At 46.0% G+C, this 24234-nt stretch overlaps 1 protein-coding gene across 1 annotated transcript in view; it reads right to left on the minus strand.

Moving 5' to 3' along the window:
- Window positions 1–1442: 1442 nt before the first annotated feature.
- LOC135913318 (multidrug resistance protein mrp-7-like) overlaps window positions 1443–24234 on the minus strand; it is a 174934-nt gene continuing 152142 nt past the window's right edge. The window contains exons 24-27 of the mRNA XM_065445913.1: window positions 23648–23806; window positions 22587–22753; window positions 18683–18877; window positions 1443–6659 (exon numbers count right to left, since the gene is read on the minus strand). Coding sequence (XP_065301985.1) covers window positions 6509–6659; window positions 18683–18877; window positions 22587–22753; window positions 23648–23806 — 672 coding nt within the window. The 3' untranslated portion in view covers window positions 1443–6508. The remainder of the gene's footprint in view (window positions 6660–18682; window positions 18878–22586; window positions 22754–23647; window positions 23807–24234) is intronic.

A 24234-nucleotide genomic window follows, 5' to 3' on the forward strand; every position in this document is an offset into this window, starting at 1 on the left:
AATACATAGGTGAGACTGTACAACAAATTCATACAAGACTCGACAGTCGCCGCGCGGCTACAAAACACAACTTATCTAAAGCAGTAGCCAGCCACTTCAACGAACATGGTCATATATTCGACCATGTTCTTTTGTTAATCTGTCAGCCCCTTTCTTGAATTTAGAATTAAATTAATGTTATTGTAAATGTTCGCGAACGGTTCAAAGAAACATATTATTTAATGAAGCAATTCTTTCCACACGTTTAGAATAGCTCAAGGCACACCCATCTTTACATGGCGTGGAATAGTCTAAAAAGCGGGTATATGTAACGAGACTACTATGAGAAAATGAAACACAAAACTTTATTATCAGTGCTCCTTTACATCTAAACTCGAGGGACACTTTTCCTTAAAGGCATCAGCTAAGACATATATAATGTTCATTGATGAATATGAAATTACCCTACATCTTATGCGATTACATTATGTCACGGCGATAGGAGGCCGCAAGATTTTTGTTGTGCACTGTTACTACAAGAACAATATATCTAGCTTGAACTCTTTCAACTACTAACTAAAGAAATATTTGCTGTCTGACTAATTTCCTGTAATGTTATTTTGCTAATTAGTAGCTGTGTAATTAGCAATGATTGTGCATCTTTCCTGTTCCTTTGCTTTTTATGTGTGAAATCACTGACAGTATCGCCCGAACAGCGAAGGACTAACAGTGATAGCAAAGTTTATTATTGCGTTTGAAGGGCGCTGTTCTCTAAATATACGTGGATGCAACGTGCTGGCGCGACACACCACGCGAGGCGGCTCCCTCTGTGCAGAACGAACAACGCCCCCACAGCTACCAGGCGTCTCACAACGTTGGCTTGATGAGGCGCGCAGCCACAGGCGTTTCAGGCATCCCACATCGATGGTGCATGATATGACGCCGATCGTTGGCATTACTCAGCGCCCAGCGAAAAATGAGATACGGTTACAGCATGTTCAGCTCAGACCAGTGACATTGCAGCTCAGCAGGAACACTTCTTTCTTCTATTCAGCACACTCAAAATCAGACTATTCGCATTATATTGCGAAGACATTTTTTCTCTAACGCCTCTTCATAACTACGTAGAAACCGCGTTCTTCAAGTTACTGATTGGTTTAACTATCATGTGTTTAACTTATGCGTGCATTTGTCCAACGCTCACGACTGCAACGAAAGGTAATTCTCTGCCCCGGCTCCGTCGCCGATCCGATTCACAGTAGTGATGACGGTGCGTCCACTTCGACTCATCGCCGTTTTAGCCAGACACACTCCGCCTCTCTGGAAACCCTCGCTCGAATCCTTTGCGGCGTGCTGCGCATGCAGGTGTGAATGGTGTGAAAGCGCCTATAGCGTCTATATAATTGCTATCGCAAGAAATATGAACACCGTAACAGACAAGACGACAGAGACAACGCTGACCAACCACCAGCTTTTATTATTTGTTATACATAAGAGCATTATATATATAAGTGTTACATATACAAGAGTAGAGTGCAACAAAAAAGATTTTCTCACGTACACTGAACAATACTTTCATTCCTGTTCACCCTGCGATATTTTTAAATCTGCGAAACCTCGCGTACGTATAATATTATAGCAGTGATGGGTTCTGAAATATATTACCTTTCATTTCCTTGTCATTTCACCATATTCTCGCAAAAAATATGGTTCTGGGCAAACGAAGGGATCTCTGTAGTGGCTTGCTTGCTGGTTTTTGAAACTAATTGTCAGCTAGTGTGATATGCCCAAGTGTGCTGCCCCAACAAAAGGTGGCGACGTGTCACGTTTTGCAAATCTTGAGGTACACGCATGACAAGAAAATTCTGTTTACTATGTTCATGACGTCAACGTATGTGCTTTAATTTAAACTCCAGTTCTGCAAATAAACACTGCTGTTGCTTGTCGAACAAAAGTTAAGTAGTTTGTACGCGCTACTTCACCTAAGCCAGAACCGGGTGAAAGTAAGGCATCCCGGATTGCTGATTGCCAGTTTGGATGTACAGTAAATGACTATGAGAATCATCAGCAAAACCAGACACTTCTGCTATGCTTGGCATTTAGAGGATTGACAAGAAATGTCTATATTATACCACAACAAGTAAGCTATTACTGAGAATTGGATGATTGACAATGAAGTTGGGTGTATCTCCTTAGGTCACTTTAAGGCTAAGTTAAGGTCAACACTACGCACCTCTCGAAACTTGTAGCTCTAGTTGTACTGTATAGCCGCAGCCTTTTGTTGTCACCAAGAAAGGGAGGTAAAAAAGGTGGGTTCCTTTGTGTCTGATCTTTGGATGACCTGTATCCCAGTTGAAGTTGTGCTAAAAGGCTGTCGACATATCCTGAATATTTTCTCAAGCGCACTGTTCAAGTAGGAATGAAAAAGAAAAAAAACCACATCAAATGCTAGAAGTTATTGACAAAGATGCCACTCCCATTTCAGTTCAACTATGAAACGTAAACAAAACATTGCAGTTTTATCAGTTGGACTGAACGAAAAGCAATCGTGCCTGCCTCGTAATACCGCTATGGAACGGGCTAGCATATTGTCAGGAAAGCGACCCTCAAAGGCTTGGTCACGTTATTACGGGCCTCTAAAATGTGTCGAATTAAAGTGGCTTGTTTATTGCATTGGCCTATATTACATAGCCTCGAAGAACTTTGTTGGTGCCAATCGAGGAGATTTACTTGGCACCATTGAAGCCTACTCAGTGCTAATGTCACTAGGTCCGAATAAGCTTGGCTGACGCCTACTTCCAATGCGCTTCAATGCGTGAAAACATTTATAAAGGTTAAAAGATAACATGAGCACACCCAATAAAAGTGTCTTGCCGCAGGCGCTATCGAAACATATCGTGAACACATTGGGAAAGCTCGTGTACCATTCCGATATGAATGCTGCCATGCAGTCGTGGAATTCGTGGCTTTGATACGTTCGGTAGTCATGGTGATTGTACGCTCTCTTATCTACTCATAATTCTAAAAAAAGTTTTTGTACTCTTTGGTGCGTTTGTGTTCCACAGCAACAATTGTCACATATCTTGCGGCCTTTCCATGAACGGCATGCGGCTATCAGCGCGACACAGCATTCTCGACAGCAAAGTAGCGAGTGCATAGTTTTCACGAAAGGAAACACAATGTAGACAAATGACAGTTATTGTTGTAGCGGACAGATACTGCGTAAAAGCTGTAAACTGTTTTGAGAGTGTAGATCGATTGCGTTCGTGCAAATTCTTTGGGTTTGATGTGCCCGACGCCGCCAGAGCTTCTGTCGTGTATTGTGCTTGGCGAGAAAATAGTAGTTTTTCTCATCATATGGCCACAATGATGTTTTCCATATTGGTGCGGTTTATCGGCCGCCTGATGCTGAGCCTCTATTCTTGGAATCTCTCTTAGAATACATGCAACAACACATCTCCTATGGCAGCAAAGTAATAATGGCGGGAGACTTTAACTTGCCTGACATAAGGTGGAACTCAATGACACCAGGAAATGTTACACTTGACACCATATCAGATATACAGTTAGCATATAACCTGACACAAATTGTCGATTTCCCAACCAGGGTAGTCGGTACCTCAAGTTCACTCTTAGATGTTGTGTTTATTAGTGACCATTTCGTTGAGAATACTGTTCACGTTGAACCCCTTGAAGGATTATCTGACCATAAGATAATATTTTGTTCTTTACAATTCCCAAGTCCTGTACGAATGCTCGGTCCTATAAAGCGAGTGCTCTCATTCAAAGATGCAGACGATGCAGCTATCATGACCTACCTTGCCTTCAATTATCAAAATTTTTTTGACCTCATTTCTGACCAGCAGTCGTCTATCGATGTGGTGTGGACCGAGTTTAAAGCCATTGTGACGCATTGTATAAACGCCTTTGTTCCACGAGTTCAAAGAAAAACTAGAAAACGCAGTCCATGGATATGTCGTGATATAATCCACTTGAAGCGCAAAATAAAGAGACTTAGGAAAAGAAGAAAGTCGCATATGTGTAAAAAAACTGACTCGGAAATAACTCTGCTAACGACGTCATTGAAAAGTAAAGTACGTAGTGCCAAAAACAGTTTCTTGAATAATTCACTACACAGCTTTATCAGGAAATCGCCTCAAAAATTCTGGCGCTACCTAAGCGTGAAGCGCTCTAACGTGCCCTCCATGAATGCTCAGGAAAGTAAACAAAAAGCTAACGCGTTTAACAAGTACTTTCAATCCATTTTCACCGTCGATAACGGTTCCCTCAACCACTTCGACCCTAGCCACTGCCATGAAAGCACTTTGGGCACCCCAAAAATATCACAGGCTGGCATATTATCTCTCTTGTTGAATTTAGATGAAAAGAAAAGCAATGGTCCAGATCAAATTCCGAACAGTTTCTTGAAAAGGTACGCAGAACCAGTAAGCAAGTTTCTTCATTTAATTTTCTTAAAGTCACTCCGTGAGAGCCGCCTTCCTGCAGAGTGGAAGGTTGCCAAAATAATTGCCATACCAAAATCAGATGACACATCTTCCTTGTCTAACCACCGGCCAATTTCTTTAACATGCACGTGCTGCAAAATACTAGAGCACATAATCTTGAAACACTTAACAGAATTCGTGGAAGCAAACAATTTAATCTATTCAAACCAGCACGGTTTTCGAAACGGTTTATCAACAGTCACCCAACTCGTTGAAACCCTTCACGACTTAACTCAAAACATTAATGAACAACTACAGGTAGACATAATCTTTATGGATTTCTCTAAAGCGTTTGATCGTGTTTCCCATGTTAAATTGCTTCAAAAACTTAACCGCCTACTTGGTAACGGCCCTGTTGTTGGTTGGATCAATGACTTTCTGTCAAACCGCTCCCAATATGTCGAATACAATGATCACCTTTCTGATGCTGTCCCTGTTTTGTCCGGCGTTCCCCAGGGCTCAGTTCTGGCCCCACTACTGTTCTTATTATACATAGATGACATAACCAACCAAGTCGACGTCACCATTCGCCTCTTTGCAGACGACTGCATTCTTTATCATACTGTGCGTAACCACGAAGATCAAGCAAAACTGAACAAATCCCTAAATAAGGTAGTGCAGTGGTGTGCAGACTGGCAAATGGTGATAAATTCTGATAAAACTGTCTGCATGTCGGTCACAAACAAAAAATCAACTCTGCAGTTCCCGTACGGTTTCAGCGGCACTATTCTACAAAGCGTCACCCAGTATAAATACTTAGGCGTAATCATCTCATCCGACCTCACCTGGAATGCGCACATACAGTATGTAGCTAAAAAAGCCTTGAACAAACTGTTCTACCTCAAACGCACCTTATCGCATTCCACCAGCCAGACAAAACAGCTTGCTTACGTCAGCCTCATCAGACCGGCACTCGAATACGCTAACATAGTATGGTTTCCACATTCCAAAAACCAAATTCATACGCTGGAACGCATACAAAGAAAAGCTGCCCGATTTATCTATAACCGTTTCAAACGCACAGATTCACCAACCGAACTTCTTTCTCGCGCAGGCCTCGCTACCCTAGAAATTCGAGCCAAGGTTCAACGATTGAAATTCCTATACTTGGTATTACACAGTGCACTGAAATTGGATCCCGCCACTTTTCTAAAGTACAAGCTCACTAGACCGACTCGGCATAAACACGCTTTCACGCTAGAGGAATTTCTTTGTAACAACAACACTTATTTCTTTTCATTCTTTCCGCGAGCTGTGCGAGAGTGGAACTGCTTAAACCCTGCTATTACTGCCCAGCCCACACTAGAAACATTTACCAATCATTTAGAAGAAGAAATCGCAATCACCACTTAGTGTTTTAGTTATTTTTTTTTCTCTCCTGCAAGAGCAACTGTGTGAAGACCAGTGTGTTACTCTATAAATGAAAGCGTCCATGTTTTTCTATGCTAACTCCTTGTTTGCTCAGTGTTTGCTCACACTGTACTTTTTGATGACCATATGCCCACTCCTGTAATAATCCCAAACGGGATTGACAGTATTGTGAAATAAATAAATAAATAAATAAATAAATAATCTGATTGCAGCGCCACACACGCCGTAAGTCTAAACTCGGCGGCGAGAAGCTGAAAAGTTGCTCGCTGGTCGCCTGCGGGCGGCATGCAAGCCCAGCCCTGATCTGCAGTGTACTCTGACATCTGGAGTGCGCAAAAAAGATGTAAGATTTCCAGGATTTCACGAAAACATTTGCAAACTACGAAGCGCTGCCATTCTATAAAGCAGCACAAAGGACCGGTAGGAAAACTCGCAAAAGTATATGTCTTTAAGTATCTCCATTAAATATCTAAAAATAGTATAGTGAGTAGAAAAAGTGCTAGCTTGCCCTAGAAATAATTATTCGATATGAAAGGTACCCAACAAAAGACACACGCGCTTTTTTTCTCCCCTAATTTGCGAGGCCTTTCCTTTCGTCGAGTAATTACTGCCCCTGTACCGCGCTCTATTTGTCAGTATAATATTATTCAAGGTCACAGCGCCGTAGTGCTCGTGCTGGACACATCTTCTCCAGAGAGAACGCCAGCCTCGAAGGCCAGGGCGTGGAACGCAGAGCCCGGGTCGTCCAGCAGCGTCGACACTGCGCCGAACTCTAGTACTCTGCCATCTTCCATGAGCAGTATCCTGTCGGAAGAGGAACAGAACAAAACCACTGGCATTACGTGGAATGAATCAAAGGTATGCGTAGATGAGATTAGCGTCTGCGGTAGATTGTGTGCAACAAGAAACACGTATAAATTTCTTTCCCATCTGAGCAAATTGCTGGAATTCGCACTAAAAATTCGCGATGTAAAATTTTTCCGGGCTGTTTCCCTTAGCACCTTGTTCGGATGCAATGTGCACAAACATAGAGCGGGTAGGCCAGAGGCACCCGACTTTCATGGCGACGCTAAGCCGAAAAAGAATTCCATCTGAAACCATCTCACGATGGCTGTTAACAATGATGATATTAGCATTTAAGCAATGTATCGGCACACCGCATTACCATCGTTGAAACGCGTCACGCATACGCCGCACTGTACTGCAGCTGGGTTCCTCTCTCACGCTTCGCTCTGGACACGCTGCGCCGTCTAGTGGCGGACGAGCTATGTCCGCACTCCCCCCTCTTTTTTTTTTGCGTGGACTCAGAGATTGCAGAGGTTGTGCACGGGTGCGTGCTAAAGGCTGATAATTATTCGCTCACATTCCGAGGAAATGCTGGGTTTCTATCATCGAAAACAAAGATGCTAGAAAAGTCTTTTGATCTGATAATGCTTTCGGGCCTCCAGTGTTTACGCCGCGCTCGAATGGCCGGATTTCAGTGCGACCACAACAGGCGCCCTCTAACCCTGCTGTTTCGCGAGAGCAACAAGACAGTACATTGAAGTGCTCGAAACGCAAACGTTTGCTCCTGACTGGCCGCCCACGGTGTAGGCTCTGGTAGACCTGAAGGAGTTATAACATGGCAAGGGCAGCCATGGGGTCACTAACTGCCATTGCGTTGCTTTATCTTTTTGTTCAAAGACAACAAGTGTGTTGCTGGCTTTTTAAACATGTCAATGAATCGATAATCAAGACAAAAAAAATCATGGTGCCGTGCCAAAGCATTGGGCTTCTGGGGAACCCGCGTGACGCGGGTTACAATCCACCCGACACTGGGGAATTCCCTTTATCTTTCTTTTATTGAACAAATGGTGTGAAGAAGCTAGACAGACATAAAAGGAATGAAGTAGGATAAGAATGCCAAACACATGAAATGTAATTTTGCGTGGCAAAGAATTAATGCTGTCGCTCTACGGGGTTACTGGGCGGGTGTACATGCACCCAAAGAGAGCAGAATCTCGCGAAGGTTCACCATGGGGCGCGAAGTGAACTATTGTGATGAAAAGCCGCGATTCAACATTAAAAATGTTTAGTGTTTATTGGAAAAGAGGAAGCAAGAAAAAAAGATAGCAAGCTACGTTTTTTGCTAAACGTTAGAAACTTCTAATATAATCACGGTTCCACACAGCTCAATTTTCTGCATTCGCTACCTCAGTTTACGTGAGCCAGGCTATAACCTGTAGCAATATGTGCACGCTAGACTCACTATATCTGGAACACTCAAGCATGCCTGATTAATAGCTGCATTTCCTTAGAGCGCCAAAAATAATTAGAATATGTCTTCATGGCGATAATAAGAAACCTCTGGTGAATGCGACGTGGCTTTCGGCTTCATGGCGCGGAAATCTGAGGCGGTGGTCGCGTGGTATCGAGGTCGCTGGCAGGACGGTGGAGTAGGCGCCGGCCACGACGTTGTCCTCTCACCGGATAATAGGAACAACGTGGCGAGCAGCGCCGGCAACGGGGCAAGTTAACGTCCTGTTGAAAAGCAAGCACATGGAGAAGATGTCTGAAGACCAATAGTTTGCTCGCAATAATGGTTCCGTCATTCCGACCTGAACAGCGTGGAAGTTGCGGTTTTCATAAGTATTCTTGCATTAACGTCTTTTAATAACGCATAATCACTCGCTTTTGAATGCACGGTTATATGATTGGTCAGCCGCCTTCATCATCATAAGCATCATCAGCCTATTTTATGTCCACTGCAGGACGAAGGCCTCTCCCTGCTATCTCCAATTACTCCTGTCCTGCGCCAACCGATTCCAACTAGCGCCAGCGAATTCCCTAATTTCATCGCCCCAACTAGTCTCCTGCGGTTCTCGACTGCGCTTCCTTTCGTTTGGCATACATTCCGTAACCCTAATGGTCCACCTGTTACCTAACCTGCGCTATACGTGACCTGCCCAGCTCCATTTTTTTCTCCTGATGTCAATTAGAATATCGGCTATACCCATTTGCTCTCTGATCCAAATCGCTATCTGTCTATGTCTTAACATTATGCCTAGCATTCTTCGTTCCGTCGCTACAGTGAAGCAATTGGCAGAGTGGACCCACTCGAAGAGGAATGACCGCTAACAGACGCGAGCGCTCGTATACTGTGTGGAGTCGTTTTCAACAAGTGCAGTTAGTCTTGGTGGCCTCGAGCGTCTAGTAGTACTTGGGAAAAGTTCTCAGGACATTTTTCTCCGAGCGCGGTCTGCCATCCGAGCGGCTAGTACTAAGGTCCTGGAGCGTCGAGAGTCCAGCGTCGATAATGCGGCCTCCAAAGGTCCAACGAGACGCGTCGGCATAGAAACGACATGATGGTTGCTAATGAATTGTGTTGGCTTGGATATGTTTGTCACGAGACACAGGACAACACCGTGTCGTCTAACGGCTTTCTATGCCTGCGTTCTGGTACAGTAAACTCAATCCTGAAGGGATGCGAACCGTATCATGCTGCATAGTTGCTTGCGTTTAACCAATGTTCCAGGCATCCCCACAATTGCAAGAGTAAAAATAATAATTAAATTATGTGGTTTTACGCGCCATAGCCTCTATGTAATTGTGAGGCATGCCGTTGAGATCGACACCGGAATAATTTGGACCACCTGGAGTTCTTCAATTCGAACCTAAATCTAAGAACACCGGTGTTTTCGCATTTCGCCCCTATCGAAATGAGGCCGCCGTGGCGGCGACTTGATCCCGCGACCTCGTGCTTAGCCGCCCAGCACCATAGCAACTAAGCAACCATGGCGGTTAATCGCAAGAGTCAGGAGTATGACTTGTTCTCTAAGCTGCAAGTTGTCGCGACACCGCAGTTTTAATTCCCAGCGCCTGCCGCTAAGAAACACGCTTCTAGGTATGACCGATGACGAAGTAATTGCCATGACTGATATTCAGGAAACGTTTATTACCATGAACTACGGACGCCTATACAACTGCAAAGGACAGATGCTGGGTGGAGGCTCCAATCATTTGCTCGCCACATCATATCTACAGTGGAATTCACCGAAACCCGCTTGCATTCTCTCGACCCTTCATTGCGACTTCGCCTGCCGCCTGGACCCTTTCCTTTCCTCTCTATGTCCCCCGCCACTTTCTAAATGGTTTGAGACGTGCGTGCTTCCAGTCATGTTTGGCCCTCCTTTTTCTTAATGAAGGCCACAAGCGCACTTCAGCGCAGCCTGTCTGCATGCTACAATCTTTTTATATCCCTGTATAATCATTCTTCCTTGTTGGCCTTGACCTTCTAGGCATTGTCACTACGTACACCTCGAGAAATAAATGGGTTGCGGTCGCGATGGACTACACCACGATCATTGCTATCACCAGAGCATTGTCGACAAGCTGTTCTACCGACGTCGCTACTTGTCTCCTCTTCGAGGTCATTCTAAATCATGACACCCGAGATGAGCTCCTCAGGGACAGTGGTAAGTACGTCTAGCTACGAGTGGTAGGTAACATCCTTCGTGCTTGCCCCACTGAACACTGGCTAAGCACAGCCTATCATTCACACACAGGCGGTCGGACCGCGCACCTGAACTGAGCGCTGAATGTGATGTGGTATATCTACCCGTTGTCTATCACAGTGACTGGGACAGAAGGATATTATTCGTTACGTTTGTTATAAGTCGTAACGTTATGACAGCAGAAGATACTCAAGTTCTTTTACTGCTTGGCTGGCATACTGGAGTGCGATTAGATTTTCCTTCCTTGAACTGGTCACTTGTCACCGAATTCGCCAGTCACGTCGTTGACCCAGCCAGTACAGCGCGTCAACTAGACCAACATTGGTTCTCTGTGCAGAGGTATCCCCATTAGACACGTTATAACAGCCGGCAGGCAAGCGGGCACTTCGCTCCCGGTTCTCTCGACCTTTCGTCATGGCAACGCCTGCTGAGTCATATGCCCTTCTTAGGCCGACTTCTGTTGTCAAGGTAGAATTAATAACTATATAATCTAACCAATGCTGTACTACCTCCACCAGAGTCAAGAACTCTGCAATTGGTCTAGGCTCGGTAGGTGGCGGGAGGCTGAATGAGACTCGCGAACGCTACCGGTGGCGTGTGTACGACCCATGTTGGCACCATTGCTGTAAACGATGAGGCCAGGGTTACAACTAACCCTATGCAGTGAGAGTTGTATTCGGAGTTATAGTTGGACGCAGTGCCACCTTGCGATTCTTTTTATTTCTTAAAATAACTTTTACAAAAAATGCGGCTGAACACTGTCGGCTCTAATGTATTAGCTTTATTCACACGTGTAATTGTTTATCTTTATCGAGTGACACGTTTCACCGCCTAGGAAACGTTATCGTGCAGCGCAGGACGCACCTGCATATAACGGAAGTTTCTCGAAAGATATGGATGGTTCTCTCCGGCTGCTCGTTGTCACCTGACATTGTGTAATCTGATTGCATGTATGCGCGACGCTAATGGTGCAGAACTTTCTGGAAGACACGCGGGCACCAGCGATTACTCTGTAACCTTTCGATGAATGATGCATAAAAGACGACGCACTTGACCCGCTGATCAGATTTTCGACGAGCGCCGATTGTGTTCACCGCTGTCGCCGTTCTTTGAGTGTAGCCTGTTTTTGAGGGCACAAGTTCGACCAATAAAACGACAGTTTTGTCATTTCCAGTTTTGCTGCTTTCTTCACCGTAACTACCACGTGACATCAGGTGGAGGTGCTAGTGCGTTCATGTATCGAACGCCCCCGTAAAGCAGCGATCCAAGCCCGACCCACGAAGACCACACCACCGTCGCCAAGACCAGCGAGCTGGCCGCAGACTGCAAGGGCTGCCCCCGGAGCACGGACTCCTGCCTGATGCGATCAGGAAGACAGTGGTCACCTCGACAACCACAATGGTAGCCTCAGCGTCCCCCATCGCGTTTTATGAGACGAGCTTGCGTTGCAAAAAAAAGACAAATACTCAAAACACAAATATGGCTGCGCACAAAGTTGTCCTTCCTCTAAATATGATCTACGGATCAAGACATCGGTTCATCAAACTTGAATTCTTGTACCGTTGCAGCGCAGTCGCGGAAGGTCTAATGCGATCGAGAATGTACGCCAGTATTCGCTTCACGAGCTCACTATGATTAGATAACGTTCATTGGCTACTGAATACGTGGCAACATTCAGGATACTTGAAATACATGCAGACGCGTCTTCAATCAAGCGATAACTTGGAACACTGGTTAGACGTTAAGAAAAGCTCACCCAAATATGAAAAAAAAAGGTAGAGCTGCTTTAAATATTAGTTGAAACATGGTGTATAGCCGCGAGCACGTCTGTGTAGAGTGCGCGAACAGCTGGCCTTGCTCTGACGGGGTGTGCCACGTCAGAGCAAGGCCAGCTGACGTGGCACACCTCGTCAGACACAGTTCTGTCTATCACCCTCAGTCAAACAGTGTAGAGAGGTGGCATTCGGTGCTTAAGCGAGTTTTGCGTGCGCTCTGTTATGAGCACAAGGAGGACTGGGAGAACTGTCTGCCGGCAACTTTGTTTGCTTTGCGAACGGTTCCACATGAAGCGACACGGTTCTCGCCAGCAGAACTAGTGTATGGGAGGGCACTCCGTTCTCCACTGAGAATGTTAAGAGAGATGTGGGAGGAAAGAGGGGGAGCCCAACAGTGGTTGAATACGTGCTAAATTTGTTGAAACGGCTAAGCGCAACCCAAGAACTAGTCGGAAAGAACATGGAAGTAGCTCAAAAGAACGCCAAATTTTATTACAACAAGAATGCGAGGCTTCGTACGTTTAACGCCGGAGACCAGGTAATGATCCTCAAACCTTCAAGAAAGAACAAGCTTGAAGTTCACTGGGACGGGCCCGTTAAAGTGTTGCACAAACTTTCAGATAATAACTATGCTCTGAAAATGCCCGGTCGCCGGAAGGAAGTGAAGATATATCACTGTAATTTGATGAAGCCGTATGTAGAGCGGAGCGGGGTCGTTAACTATACCATCAAAGAGTAGGATGGCACTAGTACCAAGTTTAAGGAGTATAGGGCGACCTCCATCTCTGAAATCGGCCTAGAAGAAGTAGTAGAACACTCGGTAAGCTCGCACGCTCTAAGACCCGAACAGCTAGATGAGCTAAAAGAGGTGTTAGGGGAATATCTCGACAGATTCAGTGATCGACCGGGTAGAACCGAACTAATAACGTATGAAATTGAGCTGACATCAACCGAACTAGTAAGATCAAAGCCTTACAGGGTGTCTCCAAGACAGAGAGAGATTATGGAGGCAGAGATACAGCGCATGCTAGAGTTGGGATTTATTGAGCCCGCTGAGAGTGACTACACGTCACCGCTAATACTGGTAGAAACCCCTAACAAGGACCCTCGTCTGTGTGTTGACTACAGGAAGTTAAATGCCATCAATAGGGATCAGCTGTACCCGATACCCAACATTAAGGAACGAATTGCAAGAGTTAGCTCTGCTAAATACATTTCAACTATAGATCTCGTGCGGGTGTACTGGCAAGTTCCCCTTTCAGAAAGTGCCAGCCGCTATGCCGCATTCATTTCACCTGTAGGCACTTTTCGCCCTCTCGCACTCAGCTTCGGGCTGAAGAATGCGTCGTTTAGCTTTTCTAAGTTAATAGATATTGTCCTAAAAGACTTTCAGGAGTTCGCCTTGCCATATCTGAATAACGTAGCAATTTTTTCAGACAGCTGGGAACAACTCGTATCGCACCTCAAACAGGTGTTCTCACGGTTGAGGGAACCCGGCTTAACGATGAAAGCCGAAAAGTGTAGATTTGGTTGTTCACAGGTTACTTGTCTGGGCCATGTTGTCGGCCAAGGCACGAGACGGCCGGCCGAGCTGAAAATAGCTACGATTGGACAATTTTCTCAGCCGCGCACGAAAAGAGACCTTCGTTCATTTTTGGGACTTGTGGGGCACTATCAACGGTACATTCCGAATTACTCGCAAATGGCAAGTCCATTAACAGACGCCCTCCGAAAGGGAGCACCGAGTAGTGTACACTGGGATAAGGACAAAGAGAACGCTTTCCAAATTTTGAAAACGCTCTTGGTTTCTCGTCCTGTGCTTCGCGCGCCAGACCATACAAAGGAAATCATAGTTCAATGCGACGCAAGCGACAGAGGTATGGGCGTGGTACTTAGTGAGGTCGGCGAGGATAACGAGGAGCATCCTATCCTCTATGCCAGCCGTAAACTAAAGGTAAGAGAGGAAGCCTACAGCGCTTCAGAGAAGGAAGGCGCTTGTTTAGTTTGGACCGCCCAGAAGTTGTCGTGCTACTTGTACGGAACGAAGTTCATCTTCGAGACCGACCACTGTCCTCTGACGTGGCTCAATCAAATGTCACACAAAAATGGCCGCTTGCTCCGATGGTGCCTCACTCTCCAAGAGTACAACTTCTCCGTTAGATAAAAGAAGGGAAAGTTGCATAGCAATGCGAATGGTTTGAGTAGGCTAATTTGAATTCTGCGTTTGAGGGTCCCGCCTAAATTTTAGGGTTACTAGTGTTAATTTTGTTAAGCCAAGAAGATCCCCTCTCATTTAGCAGGATTCCCTCCATGATTGCTGAATTTGTCAGCACGATATTGCTTCAGAAATTGGCATAGCGAAATGCAGAATTTTTTTTTGTTTCTGCACTTTTTTTTGAAGCCTAGTGGGTCTAAGGTGCGAGCCAATGTGCGTCATCTCGGCGCAGTGCCGTGTTGTGGGGTTCATTTAGCAGTTGCCTGTCCTTGTTGGATATTTTGGAGGGGGGTGACATTGCACAAGTGGTCGCTGCGAGCCAAGGCATCACCCCCTGGCCACCTGCCGTTCTCTTCCTGCCCAGTGGTTGTCAGTGCTAGACAGTCGAGATTTTTCGGGCCACGGAGGCGATGTTAAGAACGGCCAGCTGCAGTGCAAAGTTTAGCCCACCCGTTGCGACTGTGGAGGCAACATCCCGGGACCATCGCCACCAACCTCTAGCCACGGCGTGGTGAAGTCGACTTTGTGTCGATATCAGTACGCGCATCCTCTACTCTCCGTCGGTTCAGCTAGGATGCGTTGTGACTGAAGGAGTTCGACGAAGTAAGCTTTGTGCGAAACATGACAAAGCGGACGTGATCTCCCAGGGGCGGGGGAGCTGCCGCTGGAACGCCGACGGACACTCCTTCCCCCGCACCGACCAAGACGCAAGACAACGCGCTACCCGGAACGGCTCCGAGTTCTATGAAATTCGTGTGGTGTCGGTTTCGGACCGTAAACACGTGTGTGTGTGCATGTGGGTGTGTAGACCGTCCTGCGGAGAGGCGGCTAGTTTGCGATGACTAAACGAACGTTCGCATCACCTTGTATCGGGAGAGGACCGAGTGCTTAAAAACCGCTGTTGTGCGACTGCTCAGGCCACTCTCTCTCAAGCAGTCATGTTAGACTGATGTACTTTCTCAAACAGTCATGTTAGACTGATATAAATACTGTAAATAAACCCATATTCCTCATTCTCGATGAGAAGCGGTCCTTCCCTTCATCAACGTGGATAAGCGTGGATAAGTTGGACGACGGCATGGGCCAGCTACCTTCTAATTCATGCCCAACTCCAATCTTGACAACGGATCACGAGCGATGGGATTGAGCCCCCAATCATAACAACCTGCACTCTTTGCACTAGCTTGCGTAGTTCATCAGTTTCTTACGCCAAGCTCATTTGCGCTCAATAGCTCGTTTATGTGCAGCTCCACTGATTGTTGATGATTTCCCAAAATTGTTTGTAGTATCGTTATCGCTTCATCATTATTTCAATCTGCAGATCGAGTACCGAGGCCTTTCTATAGCAGACGCTGCCTTTCCGGTTTGAGATCCAAACTTGGTCATGTTTAGTTTGTGTAGTTGAACTAGTTCCCTTGCGTGTTGTGTGCTTGGTGAGGCCGCCTGCCTTGTTTTGTTGTTCAAATCCAACTGTACAAGTTCTCGAATGCTAGACTCTGTTGAAGACAAGATCGTCATTATTTTCATGTCATACTCTATTATTCTTTCGAATTCAGCTTCGGCAGTATCTTCGGCCAGAAATTTCTCCATTTGTTTGCTGGCGCTGTTGGGGCTTTGGCTTATTCCCCGAACCTGTGCCTGCATTGTGAGGAACTGTCCTCTGTTAGCTCCTTCATTAATTTGATGTTCAGCTGCGTTGATGAGCTGCCTGATCTGGCATAGAAGCGCTTTCTTTTACTTCATTACTACTTTGTTAATTTCTAGGCGGGTAACAATGATGCCTTACTAGTCAAGAGCCGTTCCGACGCTCATAGTTTTCACTTGGGTCTCGTCGCTCGATCCAGGTCGATCCACTGCTCCACCACCGTTTTCTTCTCTGATGCTTTTTGCAAGTTGATTTTCCTTGTGAGTGGGGAGGTAGTGTCCTGGCTGACGGCACCATGTTTAAAATGATCGAGACCGGTGACTGCTTCGAACACGGACTGTGTATTTATGAAGTAAGGTAGCACGCATTCGCGACAAGGAGCCGTTCTCTTGCTCTTCGGCTTCGAGTGCCTTGATGATGACATTTTACAAGGCACTGCCTTGTTTTTTGTCGCACAGATGTTCCTTTCTAATTTCCTTCTGATGATTCTTATAATTCTCCATGGTCTTTTTCGTTTTCATTCTTTGCATCGAATTCGTTCTCTCTCTTTATCTCACTTTCTTTCGAATGACTCCTGGTTGTCTATTTACACTTTCAATTACCGTGTACTTGGTTGCCAACTTTCTTGTTCTTTTCATACGTTCTGTGTCCACGCTTTTCAGGTGCATATACTTGTGCACTTTAACCGCCAATTTATTTTGATGCATGCTACTGAGCCTTTCTTCAAAACTTATTTAGCCCTACGCTTTTTTGACTTCAAAAACGCCCCTACCCGTGTCACTCTGCACTACCTCATTTGTGGTTTTACCATGGGTCCCCAAAGTCAACCGGCCTATTGATTTTGTGGTTAACTTTCTTCCCCGGAGAAGATATCTGACTTTAAGCATAGAATGGCGTTTGCGGACGTTAGCGCTGGAATCATTACTCCTTTCCAGATTCCACGCACCAACTGATACTTATTATGACGCCAAAGTCATGTATGTTTCAGTATTGCTGCTCTACATTTCCTTTTTTATTTTCAGATTATGTTGGTGGGTGCTTGAGTAAGTCATTCCATCGTCTATGTATAAGCAGAGGTATTTCTATTGTTTGACTATGGGTATGGCTTGCTGTTGAATTGACATACTCGAATTACTCGGCTATTCATCAAGACTTATAATTCCCGATTTCTATGTGCTAAACTTAAGGCCTATATTTGTCGCTGCGTTGCCATAGACGTTCGCAAGTGTCCGTAAATCTCTTGCGTTGTCCGCTAGCAGCAAATTGTCGTCCGCATACATCAGTCCGGGTTTCTTCTGTTACACCATTTGTCCATTACGCACGTGGGATAAACCAAACCCCAATTCACTGTTTTCTAGTCGCCCAGCGCCCTCGACGACACTGCCATTGTGGCGGGATCGCGCATCGTAGCAAGCTTGGAGCGGCCGGTTTTCGCATCTGCCAGTTCTAGCCACCCTAACGTGACCAACGTGCCAGGCGTCTCAAACGATATACGGATTCTACGCATGTTGGAATCAATGTAAGCGAAGCGCAAGTATTTTCCGTGCTCCACTAGCGTAGCTTCCAGCGATTCTAGCGCGCCTATTCGCCGAGCACCATCACGTGGTCAAAACGGGCTCGCGTGCGCTGCGGAGGAGCAACCACTTCGCAGGCAGTGCCACCACTCCCCAGGAACCAGCCAACCAAGCGCAGTTGACAGTGGTATTTTTCTTACTTTTGTAGCTCTTACTGAGTGCGGCTGGTCAAGAAGCAAGTATTCGCAGGTTTCTTCTAGGTTAAATTGAAGAATCAATGCACTGACACCTCTTGCGCTATGACAGGATGTAAAAGAACGTGCTTTTTTTCTCTCATCTGAGCCCGGCGCTGCAGAACTTGCACAATTTAATGTAACCACGACAAGTTTACTCAAACAGTAAGCACATAAGGCATGCAGCCTTAGTCAACGTTTGAGTCTGCTACGTATGATACCGGTACCAGGGCTAAATTTATCCGTAACATTTAAAACGCAATATGGGTACACCTTAATCGTTAAAATCAATATAATGGTGCATAGGTGAGGGGAATTCTTCGCGTGGTTCACCTGTAACGCATTTAGCTCCCTTACTTTGCTTACACGAAGTGTGGGACGTGACAGCGCTATGTTTGTTTGGATGTGATCATGGCTCGCGACATCTTTCAGATGTCGCGAGCCATGATCACATCCATGCGGAATAAGGATTATAGCTAATCTATAGGAAAGTATAGGCTTATATTTGACGCTTTGCACAGAAATTGGAAAGGCTCACAGACGTTGACGCCGACCGGCGTATGTGTTCGTCACACGCTGCATTTTGAGTAATGATGAGATAATAAGGGACGCAAGCGTAAAAATCCAGGTTTGTAATCATGAGTTTAGCTAATGAGTGGTACTTGCAAAATAATAAATCAATAAAATGAAAGCTAAAGAAAAGCGCTGTTGGCTTTGCCATGCGAGGGTGTCTCCTACGCGTACGCAAAGTGGCTTTCCCGCATAACTTTGGAGCCCACGATGGCGTACCTCGGCGCAACTCTGGCTCCTTTAGGGATGCCTATGCAGTGAGTCTACTGCCGCGGTGGCTACAGCGCCATAGTGATGACACTGCATACTTTGGTCTAGGGTGTGTTATTGTTGAGCCACTTCAAGGGTTACGTATATCTATGACACGTGTGCGATCACCCACTTGTCGTAGTCTAGCACTGTGTGCAGCCGGTGCGCGATGGTGAACAGGGTGCACTTGGCGAAGCTCTCCCTGAGTGTCCTCTGGATGAGGCTGTCCGTGTCGCCATCCATCTGCGACGTCGCTTCGTCCAGCAGCAACAGCCGGGTGTTTCGCAGCAGCGCTCTCGCCAGGCACACCAACTGCCTCTGGCCAACACTGCGTCCGGTTCGACAAAAACGGGGGCGAAACTGCACATTACCTCTACAGCGCAAAGAACGAATACTAAATGATGCACAAGTACGTCAAGTAATGAATGACCAGAAACTCGCCCAATTTACTGTTCGCCAAACTGCCCAGTGATGTGGTTTCAGAATCAAAGCAAGTTACCGTAGAAGCTATACGTCTCGTAGACTACTTCAAGACGACCGGAAGTAGCGATAGTTCAACAGTATGAGCTGGTACCTTTTCAGTTGAATTGTGGTGTCGCCGTAGGAGTCGTCGCTGTCGTGGGTTGTATAGCTCTTGGTCACGCGTAGCCGAATATAATCGCTATCCTGTTGCATTAAAAGGGAGAAATAGCTTTGAAACCTCAGCCGTTTTACAATACCGGCTGTTTTCATTATGCGGTAACCACTGGCCTTCTCAGCAGAGATGGAAACATTCTACGCGCGTGCGTGTCTTCTCTGTTTGCGTCTAGTTTGCGCAGTGATTTAAACGCTCTACCTTACTGATATCAGGACTATGTTATCCGAAGTCTTACGCTTCGGTCGACTGCGCCGCCAGGAATCTTTTGCTTTCTTGAGGAAATTAATGTTACAGCAAAGGCAACTGCAAACTTGTGAGCTCCAATGAAAACGTATTGTTATGGTTGCATTATTTATACGATTGCATACAATTGGTTCGAGCATATGGGCGGAGGAAGCTTCTCTTTGGAGACTTTGGTCTGGGGGTAGCTCTGACACCTGCTGGCACTTGGGCCTGGGGATCTACAAATGAGAACTCAGGAACACGTCCTAAATTATCGGCTCCTGCGTCTACTGCGTATATACAGTAAAAGCTCGTTAATTCGAACCGCAAGGGGAAGTCGCTTCAGTTCGAATTAACGAAAGTTCGAACTAACGAAAGTGAAGGAGAGCAACAGTACACTGCGATTTGGAAGCAGTAGGGCATGTCAGAAATTTGGCAAGTCAGTGATGGCGTGTGCCCGCGGCACACGCCATCTTCAAATCGAAGCTCTGGGTCCGATTGTGCCACATCACCCGATGTCCACCGAAACGAAAGTTAGCCGAGGCCTAACACCATGACAATGAATCGCGACGGCCGATACCTCCTAAGCTGAAAACAGAGGTGCACAACCGATGAAGACTGCCGAGACAAAGACGCCGAACATGTGAAGGTGGCGAAGGTCCTCATTCGTTGGTTCTTGATTGCAAGCGCAGCTGCGACGTACTTGATTCGCTGTGTTTTGGCGCTTGCCGTGCCATCTCCGCACAACATTAGCAGCTGTACAAGATTTGCAAAGCCTCCGAGATTCGCAACGGGCAAGAAGTCTCGGAGGTTACGTAGAACGGACAGGCGGCAGCCGCCGCTGCCTTTCCGATTTTGCCTTCTCTCGCCGTTCTCTCCGTTTCGGAGGCAATACAGCCTTGTGTGTAGGCAGTAGGCGCGTTTCTCTGGCCGTGTGCCAGGCGAGCGTAGTTCGAATTATCCGTGAGGGAGCCTCCTCGCGTTCGAATTAACGGACTTTTTTATACATAGACTTCTGTGGAGCTTGGCCGGACCAAATCGTACAGTTCGAATTATCCATAAATTCGAATTATTGAAGTTCGAATTAACGAGCTTTCACTGTATTCTGTGGTCGTGCCTGGGTACTTATAACAGAAGACATGCAATAGACACAAAAGAGCTCAAATCCAAGCCCAATGCTACAAGGAACTCCTTGCTGCAAGAATGAACTATACGTGGCAGCACCGTCTCTGTGTTAGTGTGGATAGGGGGTCGACAGCGGGCATTGAAATGTATGCGACGGCGTTCCGCTGCGAATGATTGGTCCCAATTTTCTTGTAAGGAAGCGCGCTGACTGCACTGCGCTGATCTTATACTGCCCTCCTATGCCACATTTTTACCGGAGATATACGCGCGACGTTTTTGTTAAGTTGAAAAATGCGCAAACTGTCATTCATTAGGGGTCTGGTACTCAGCCACACAGTCTGCTTCTGCACTTTCTCGTGACGATTTGCGTATATTTGGCTTGCGTTCCACCAACTCTGTTAATATTGCAGCGGCAGGTAAATAATACTGCATGCTCTGAGAATCCTGTACTGGTTTAAAAATGTCTGCATTATTGTACATCGAAGGTAAAGCAGCAAGCTATGCGCAGTGTACATCACCAATAGATGCGCACTCAACATCTCATTTTATTTTTTTTTATTCGTTGTGACATGCAAACAGTTAATGAGTCAAATTAGGTAAGCTAGGCCGCTGTGGGCGTCAATACGTTAGAAGGATCATCAGGTTGCTTCAGGAGAGATTATATTTATCGCCCTTGCACGGCTACGCACAAGACAGCGACGTCACAAAGTTGTATATATTTGAGAAGCTAAAATACTGAAGTAGTTTTATTTCAGCCAATGTTAGCCACAGTCTTCCATCATGCTAACAACGACACAACGAAGAGTCGAAGAAAATTTTAATGTCCGCATTTCAACGCAGTGTTATGGCGTCTTCCATCTAGAGACTGCCGTTTCACACATGAACTTCGTATAATACCTTATTTTAGCTTTCCTATTGTAGCAGCGAATCAAATTACAAAAGCCCCTGATTTAATTGAGGCGAAATAGTTCTCCACAGTGGCATCAGAACCAGTTAATAAACGAACACATTTGATCGCGTAACCACTAAGTGAGTATTTAATTATCGAGGTAATCGCCATTACCCTAATAAGTTTACTTAATATAAATTGTATGACGCGATTAGGCATGCGTGCATGCTTACGACTCTTGCTTCTACAGCTGAGTGACGCTCACACCGCCCGTTTGTGTTTCGCGGCATCACAGACATTGCGAAGTTACCAACACATCGTGACGAGTCACTGAAGCGCGGCATTCACGTCGGACTGCTGCATCTCCGTTTGTTTAAAATAAGTTAAATATGCCTTTTGCGATGTTGTCGAAACACGATGGGATAATATGCATAAAATTGATGGGATGTGGCGAGTGGAGGGTGCGACAATAACACATCGCGCACTCGACATGGGCTTTCACTGATCTTACTACAGCGCAAAGATGACAGCGTAATGCTAAATGCCTTTGTACACAGCCATAAAATGCGAATCAGCAGTTACCACTGGGCTATAGCCGTGGAAGAAGCGGCCTTTAAAAATATTCATGCCCTACACGCACATGTAAACAAGTAGTGCCTAGCAGACGACGTGCGGCGCAATTCACACTATCCGTGGTTCAGCCAATGCCCGCCAGGCGGCGACACTGCTAGATCTTGCGGCCAATACGCATTGGGTAACTGACAGCAAGTGCGCTTGTTGCAGTACCTGTATCAGACAGCGCTACGTGCGTTTATTTTGTTATGTTATGCTATGTTACGCCACTTAATTATTTTATTGCTGTTACCTTTATGGTTATTTGATTACTTGGTTATGGGTGCATGCGCCATTGGATATCTGGCACTGGGTGTGTGCCGCTTTTCATAATAATTATTATAATCTGTAAAATATATTATCACCAAGCACCAGCAGTGTAATTGTAATTTCGGGACAGCCGGCCTTTAAAGAGGCTTAGTCCTTCCCTTTTTCTACATATAAAATACAGAACAACTATCCTTATAAAAGAAATGACCTCTCCACCATGCTTCCGCGGCTACTCACGCCTTCTCGCTGAACACAGCAGCGCCACGGAGCAGCGCTCCTCACCTGAGATTCGATCCACCATCGCCGGTCTCCAGCAGCAGTTTCTTGGAGTGGCTTGTCACCATGTTGACCAAGTGCGCCTGACCCAGCACTTTCCAAATTTGCTCATCCGAATAGGAGTTTGTGGGGTCCAGGTTAGTTCGCAGCGTGCCTCTCAGTAGGCTTGGATCCTGCGTCAACACAGCTTGCTTGCTGAAACATGCCTAAAATGCGAAGACAAATTCGAATAGGTAAATGAGAGTGCTATGTCATGGCGAACGAGTTGGTAAAGACTCATGATTTGAAGAAAGCTGGCTTGAACTAGCGCGGACAGACGCAAAAGGACGACGACAAGTCAGACATTGACTTATCAGCTGAGATGCTGCATTGTGCCGAAAAAAAAATTCCATATTATCTAGCGGAGACACCGGCAAACAGTCAGTGACGCGCACACTTTACGAATAATCTGACTCCAGGCAGGGCAATTACTCATGAAGAATTATTGAAGGCTCATAGCACTCGTGCCCACACAGTCGGTGACTGATTGACTGATTAGTGAGGTTTAATGTCCCAATGCAACGGTGGGGTTAATTTAATACAGGAATAATTTTGATCACCTCGAGTTCTGCCATGTCCACCTAAATCTAAGTGGCCGACCGTTTCTTTCCTTTTTTTAAAATTTTGTACTCATCGAAATCTGGCTACATCACCCGAAAACTGAGCTCCTGCTGAGCGGCAGAGGCTATTACTGCCTACGACATGCTTCCACCACCAGACAGACTTCGATCCTACGCACGCACGTGCGCACACGCACACAAATAATCTCTCATAAAAAGTCAATGCATCAACGCCAGAAAACGCAGCTTCCACTCATAATATTACAGAAAGTGGTGCCTTGTCGTAGTGCATTTTAGAAGCGCGCGAAGAAATGCAAAGGAGGAATGAATAAAAAACCAATGCTATTTTATGTTCTTGATAAATAATAGGGAAAAGGCGCTGCAAGGAATGACGACTATGGGCACTTTTCGTTTACTTGTGTTCAGTCCTTAAAAGAGAGCTGAACAGAGAAGCGGCGGTGGTCTCACCTGCGGAATGACGGTAATGCTGCTTCGGAGTTTCTTCAGCGGAACATCCGCGATGTCGACACCATCGATGAGTATCCGTCCCTCCGATGGCCTCAGCACTCGCAGCAGCGCCAGCACGAGCGAGGACTTTCCGGCACCGGTCCTGCCTACCACTCCCACCTGCCACGGAAAGGCAACGATGATCATTCGAAGCAGCACAATCCGCATGGAGCTGCAACAGCTCTACTGCAGTGACTCTGTCTAGTTGGAACAAAGTAAAATCAGCACTTCTGCAGTCCCTCTTCTGCTGAGCAGCAGAGCTAAATTCCTCTATGGCTCCTACTCTGCGGAAGCGGCAGAGTTCGTTTACGTTGCTGTTGATAGAGTGCATGAACTATAGAAAAAGAGTCACGGCAAGCAGCTGCTCCTCCATAGTATCACTTTTACAACTTGGTGAGACCCTTTGTTATTAGAGCGTACGATAAGTATATGAAAACAAAAGACGCACTTTCACCCGAAAGGCGAAGCATCGATTGCGATTGCACATTAGTAGCCAGCTATACGAAGTAAGGATAGCAGTTTCATCGGTCGTATAACTGATTAACAAA

This window comes from Dermacentor albipictus, chromosome 6 (assembly GCF_038994185.2).
Source record: "Dermacentor albipictus isolate Rhodes 1998 colony chromosome 6, USDA_Dalb.pri_finalv2, whole genome shotgun sequence".
NCBI lineage: Eukaryota > Metazoa > Arthropoda > Arachnida > Ixodida > Ixodidae > Dermacentor > Dermacentor albipictus.